General features: G+C 41.9%; 1 protein-coding gene across 1 annotated transcript; it reads left to right on the top strand.

The window, feature by feature from the left end:
• Nucleotides 1-742: 742 nt before the first annotated feature.
• LOC308293957 (glycine cleavage system H protein, mitochondrial-like) lies at nt 743-6,838 on the top strand. The gene is made up of 5 exons (XM_080736636.1): nt 743-896; nt 3,178-3,260; nt 3,352-3,415; nt 5,105-5,236; nt 6,264-6,838. The coding sequence occupies exons 1-5, from the start codon at nt 746-748 to the stop codon at nt 6,359-6,361; spliced, it is 528 nt and encodes a 175-aa protein (XP_080592762.1). The 5' UTR covers nt 743-745; the 3' UTR covers nt 6,362-6,838.
• The last annotated feature ends 294 nt before the right edge of the window (nt 6,839-7,132 follow it).

Genomic DNA, 7,132 nt, shown 5'->3' with positions numbered 1-7,132 from the left:
CTACCTACGTCTCGCTTCCATATTTGGATCCGATTCCGAGATGTAGTGGAGTAGAAGTACAAGTATTGTAAATTGGAAATACTCAAGTAAAGTACAAATACCTCAGAATTGTACTTAAATAGGCCTACACAGTACTTAAAAGAGTAGTTCAAATTTATAGGGCAAATTTATTGTAATGAAATTATTGTCTTAGGAACGCAACTAAAACCAAAAAATATTATTGGACTCAAGTCTCCATGGTGTGAGCAATCAATAGAAAAAAAGTCATTTTGGGGGTGAACTACTCTTTTAAGTACTGTGTAGGCCTATTTAAGTACAATTCTGAGGTATTTGTACTTTACTTGAGTATTTCCAATTTACAATACTTGTACTTCTACTCCACTACATCTCGGAATCGGATCCAAATATTGTACTTTTACTCCACAAAATGTATTTGAAAACTTTGCTACAAAAAAACGAAACAATTAGTAATGTACCACCCACCACTGCTGATGACACATCCCGCATGCGACGACAGCTGTGCGCCTGGCTAACCCCCCGGCTCCACCGGGCGCGTCGAGCGTCGCGTCAACGTCAACGCTGGGAACGCTCCCGTTTTAATCAATGAAGGGTGCTCCACTGCCGACGTCAACGTCCGCGTCGGACGCTCAAATTCGCCCCGGTTCATTTTTTGACGCCGTCCGACGCCGGCACGACGCCGTCATTTTGGTGGAGCCCTAGCCTTACATCATCAGAACGCGTCAAGATGGCGGCATGTGGGATTCTCCGCTGCGTGTCTTCTAACTTTTCTGCAGCCTTGCCTTTGTTTACTTGCACGGCGTCTCGCTCTCTTTTGCGGCTAACATCTAATGCGAATGTTCAACGGACTCTTGTTACTTCCAGTCGACTATTAGCAGGTAAATGTCGAGTTGCATTAAGCGAACATGAACGTTAGCACGTTATATTATTATTATGATGCTAGCGAACCTCCTAGCCCTGAAACATGACGGTCCGTCATGGGACCGTGTTTACATGGGTTGGGGCAGAGCGACTTATTTCGCCCCTTATACCTACACAAACGTTCAGATTCTACAAACGAAGTGCTTAATAAAGTCACACGCGTGTTTAAATACGGTACGGCTTAATAAAATTACCCGTATACTCCATATTCTTTAATAAGAAGCCTGTTTATCCCATCGTTTTCTGTTTCCCATGCGCACCAACCCCATCTATGGACGCTGAGATGTGGGCGTGGCCTTGCAAAAATCGTTCCGGAAATACGTGGGAAAACAGAAAACGATCGGATAAAAAGGCTTCTTATTAAAGAACACGGAGGATACGGGTAATTATAGTAAGCCGTACCGTATTTAGACACATGTGAGACTTTATTAATCAATTTGGTTGTGAAATCTGAATGTTTGTGTAGGTGTAGGGGCGAAATAAGTCGCTCTGCCCCAACCCATGTGAACCCGATCCCATGACGGACCGTCAGGTTTCTGGGCTACTAGCCTCCTAGCCTCAGCTAATAGCAAAGAGGACGTCATTGACGCAGAGCTCTAGCAGTCTAGCAGCACCTCACCTCTAGCCTGAATGCCTGATACTTCAGTCCGCACATCACCACCTACCTCACCTCTCAGTGGAATCACATCGCTTGCAACGTTTGGAAACGAGCATATACATTACATGAACCTTGTCACTTGTATCCAGTGTTGGAAAAAGTACTCTCATTTTTTACTAAGTAAAAGTATCAATACTTCATTGTAGAAATACTCTTGTCTTGTACTCTTGTTACAAGTAGTAAAAGTCCAGAATTAAAAATGTACTTGAGTAAAAGTACAAAAGTATTGGTATAAAAATGTACTTTAAATACAAAAGTAGAAAGAACACATTATGCAGAATGTCCAATTTCACGTGTTTTCAAATGTATAAAAATACTTGAAAATAGCAGATCTACAACTTAAGCTCCCAATATGTCGGATTACGAAGCATTATGAGCTTGAAGATCGACTATTTTCAAATGTCTGAAATGTATATAGGCTGAAGTGAAATGTATATATACTGTAGGGCTGAAGTGGGTAATTTATATTTTGTAATAATATAATCAGTCTACAAACTAGACTAAAGTGTTCCAATAATTGTAGAGGTGTAGCCTAAAGGTACAATATTTGCCTGCCCTGCCCCTCTGAGATGTAGTGGAGTGGAGTAGAAGTAAAAGTATCGGAAATTGGAAGTACAAATACCTCAACATTGTACTTATAACATTGTAACCTTTCAGGAATAGAGCCTACAGTTTTCATTAGCTTGGATTCCTCATCGATGATGTCACTGACAGACAGGTTTCTGAACTGCCCACAGCCCTCCTTGAGACACAGACAGAGTAGATTTTTTTGTTGCTATTTTATCATGAACAATAGTGAGGACCAATTCTATGAAGATATGTTGAAAAGTGAAGTAAATGTAACACTGATTACATAAACCTTGTCACTTGTATCTCACCCTTTACCACCCACTTCACATTATATCACAAGTGTTTGTTTGATTTTTAAATAACACTCGAAAGCTACAAGTTACAACCGATCCCTACATTGTACATTACAGTTACAGAGACTCTCAGGCAGGCAGACACAGACACATCTGTCTGTTCAATAACAAACAACAACAGATACATGATCTAAATGCAGACATTTTAAATTATGTGAAAAATAGTGGTAGTACTCATGCTTAAAAATAAATATGTACATTTTTGAAACGGCAATTGAACAGCTAAATCCACCAGCCACCACCACCACATAGGCAAGGCAGTTTTGTTTAGCACCTTTCATCAACAAGGCAATAATACGTAACATAAAACAACCCGTAAGTAATGTTTTTTTCATGAGACGCATTACAGTTGGGTTTACAGTACACGATAGGTCAATAACAAAGTACCGTACATCAATACACTGACAACTAGTAACGTCCTTGTGTAGTCGTGATGGCATGATCTTCATACAGGACAGCTGCCCTTTCAGCTGTTCTGGAGAATTGTCTAATTTTAAGTAAAAAGTTTTATAAGCAACTGATATTGTGTCTATATGAACGAGTACATAAATATCTTATCTGAGGAAATGAGTTTGTCAGTGCGCAGGGATCACCACAGTAACAATAATTTTATTATTATGGCTCCTCGTTTTTGAATCGTGCTCTGTCATCCTACAGGTCTCAAATTCACAGACAAACATGAATGGATCAGAGTAGAAGAGGGTGGTTTCGGAACTGTCGGCATCAGTCACTTTGCACAGGTAAGCAGAGAGGGCAGAGACTGTTTTAAAAACATGTAGGGTGAATAAAGGAGACTAACTTTGACACTGCTCTCTTACAAATCCTTTACAGGAAGCATTGGGAGATGTAGTTTATTGTGGACTGCCAGAGGTGGGCGCACAGCTGTCTCAACAAGGTAACAAGCTCATGCCAGAATCTGGTGCCATCATGATTAGGCCAAATTACACTATGGGAGATTTCTTTAGACTAGACCCAAGACGGAAATAGCAAGACACGCCATCTCTAGTTTACTACCCGTATCTTTGTGAAGTAGGTTGACAACTTTTTAGGAGACGGGAAGCATTCCTATTGGAAAGTGAACACTAGCCTGATTTCAGACTAAGCTTCCTGAAGCTTGAGTCAGACATTTTCTCCATTGTAAGCGATTACAAAGGGGAGGGGATTGGTGGGAAGGGTGGGGTTGGTGTTTGACTGACGCTGTTTCTGCGTGCGGGAGAGTCCACACAGCTGATTATTGCGACTGTAGGTCGCAGTTTACTATCAGAACCGTTACAGCTTGTCCGTGTCTGTCCCGACACCTGAACGGGTAACGCTGACACTGGTTGACACTGGCTGACACATCACTGTGACATCAAAGTGATGTCAGATACTCAGAGCAGGGATCTCCATATATGGGCATAAAAGAGATTCTGTTAGGGATCTCCATATATGGGCATACACGGGATTGTATCCCAGATAATGCCCTGTTAGGAGAACCACACTAACAGAATCCATATATGGCCAAGATCGATGGTGCGACCTCGCCCTTGCTTTTCGCCCTTAGGCATCAATTACTGGTGTACATACTTTACTTTAGGATTAAATCCAAAAACAAACTGTCAAAAAGTGCACAGACCTGCCTGTGCATGCTAGTTTGAGTTGCACGCCCGCACGCACATAACGTGCGTACACATGAGAATGAGTGCTCGCGTCGCGTATCGATCACCATTCACATCGGCCGTTTCAGACGGGGGACTATTAACATATCAAAGATTAAAATAACGGCCGATTTTCAACAGCGCGAATTAACATAGGAATCCTCAAACATGTTCAAGGCTTGGACGCATTTCGGGACACATTTGTGGGTCACGGACATTTTTTATGGGTCACGACTCGCTGATTTTGTTTTCACACAAAATCAGCACAGAGCAGAGAAAAGTGGATTTTTCCTTTTTCTTTTGTAAACGAAAGTAAACCAACTTGGTCTCGTTCAGATCACATAACTTCTGGCTGCGTTCTCCTTCGGTGCTGTTGGGATCATAGACATAGAAAGGTCCTCCATCTGCTCTGGGGCATATGCATCACAGAACTGAGGGAATGTGCATCGCTTCCGCGTGTGTCACACATCCTAGAAAAGCTGCGCTGTGATTGGCCAGTAGTTACTTTGACTGGCAGCAATCCCCCTGTTTTTCCCGGACGTCCGGCTCAAGCTGTTAGACGTCGTTCCAAAGAACTGCAGAGGCAGATGAGGTATCTAGCGTTTTATATTTGGGATCACTCACAGACTGCGGACACACGCCCTCTATGGTTCCATGCCCAAATAAGGATTTGGCGAGCGCTCACCGTGGCCGTGTGGACGTTGCGTCAATTGACGAACGCGCTTATCATATGTGTTAACAGAGTTAACAGCATTGTGAAATAACCCTTGCACAAGCTGTTCTATCCTTATAACGGTCCATCAACCTTATACAATCACATTAAGATCTATTTTTAGTTCCATGTTTACAAAGGCATCTGTGACTCATGCAGCTCTACTGGTACTGTTTGTGCCTTGTCCGTAGATGTTCTGTGACTTGGACAATTAAATGAACCTCCTCTGTTCCAGATGAATTTGGTGCACTGGAGAGTGTGAAGGCAGCCAGTGAGCTCTACTCTCCTTTGACTGGAGAAGTTGTGGAGGTCAACTTACGACTGGCTGACACCCCTGGCCTGGTCAACAAATCCTGCTACAAAGATGGTGAGCATTGATACTCCCTCATTGGAGGATAGAGGATATTAGGGCTTTTTTCTTTTCTTTTTTTCCCCTTTTCTCATTATATTAATTGAATATATATCATCAAGCGATTATTATTATTAATATTATTTTTTGTATTTTTCACAGCAATGAATAATGTGAAAACATTTAATAGATTCTCTTTTATATTGATATTGATGGATTTATTGATTGAATAATTAATTAGTCAGACTAACCACCAACCCTATTTCATACTTTGTCGTACGTGTCATGCAAAAAACACCCACATACATACACACACAACCTCATAAAATAGCGATCTACAAGCTCATAATGCATGGCATCGAGATGTTTTGTTCGCAGCGCAAGGCGTTGTAGATTTGCTATTTTCAGCTAATGTTCCCCATCACACAAAGATTTGGCGGACACCCCTTGTATTGAGGACTCCCTAGGGCAGGGGTTTTCAAAGTGGGTGACGGGGCACCCTGGGGTGCCGCAACGGCAGTCCAGGGGTGCCGCAAGATAATTGGATAATATTTGGAATTTATTTGGACACTTGAAGAAATATTTAGAATCATTTTAAACTTGGAAGTACAAAGTTATTTTCAGTCAGTTCTAACCAAACACAACATAATCACTAAAATATCGTCACTGTCAGGCAGAAACCTCTGTCGCACACAACTAGTGAAAACAGCCGATCTACAAGCACACAACGCCTCGCATCGCGAGGCGTTGTGTGCTTGTAGATCTGTTGTTTTCACTAGTTTAGTACATTTTATAGATGATAAATACAAAACGAACGGTTTTGGACATACAAGGTTTCCACCCGACAACGACGATATGCTATAAATATAAGGTGCTGGGAGTGAAAATTATAATGTAAGGGTGCTTCGGATTAAAAAAATATTTATGGGGTGCCCTGAGACAAAAAAGTTTGGGAACCCCTGCCCTAGGGGTCCCAGACACTTGCCCTAGAGCATACAGTGTTTCAACCACTCTGACCTGACCTGTAACCTGATGTATATTGCAGGCTGGCTGATGAAGATGACCATTGCCAAGCCTGCAGAGCTTGACTCTCTAATGGATGAGACGGCATATGAGAGATACATCCGCTCCATCGAGGACTAGCACAAGGCTGCTTAATCTACGCTATTTTCCCCCCCTCTCCGTTCAGCCACTATTGGCAGGGATATGTGCCTGTGTCAGTTCTGACACTACACCCACAATCACAGGCGGCGCTCCTGAGCTCAACAGTATTGACCTTTCCGGTTGTATATAGATGTGAACGTTAGCGTCAGCCTGTTAGTGTCAGCCTGTTTTGACAAACCACCCGGTGTTGAGATAAGCGGAAGAATATGTATTGATTACTGTGGCCTCAGAGTCCCAAACTGAAGGGACAAGAGAGACCATTAATCAGTCAATAGACTAGTGTAAGCACTGTAAGGACTTCAAACACAAGACTGTATGAATTTCTTTCACATGAATGGGAGACTGTGAAACTTACAAAAGCACTTTGGTCTTGATGTTAATATCACTGGCGTTCTATACTGCATGTACTAAAGCTACAGTATGGAAACGAGACCTGTACAGTAGAAAATAAAATGTCTTTACACACGTTATTACGCCTGATCTTCCTGCATTCCCCAAAGATTGCTTTGTTTTATGCAAACGGTAGAATTGTTGACTGATGAAGTACAGCCGACACTCATAAGAGCAGAAACTCTGTTAATAATGTGAATTCCTGAGTGCTTTGTTGTATAAACCCAGTGTGTTTGATGTTATGTCAGTGTAAATGGTCACACTGCAAACTAGCTATAATAGAATCAGCTATAATACATTAGTTGTAACTTAATTTGGGTACATGATGTGCATCATCTAATACAAAGTTGAATGCAACCC

Source organism: Nannobrachium achirus (genome assembly GCF_963921795.1).
Source record: "Nannobrachium achirus genome assembly, chromosome: 11".
NCBI classification, from domain to species: domain Eukaryota; kingdom Metazoa; phylum Chordata; class Actinopteri; order Myctophiformes; family Myctophidae; genus Nannobrachium; species Nannobrachium achirus.
The sequence above is the reverse complement of the archived record's forward strand: the minus strand, read 5'-3'. Positions and strand labels throughout refer to the sequence as shown.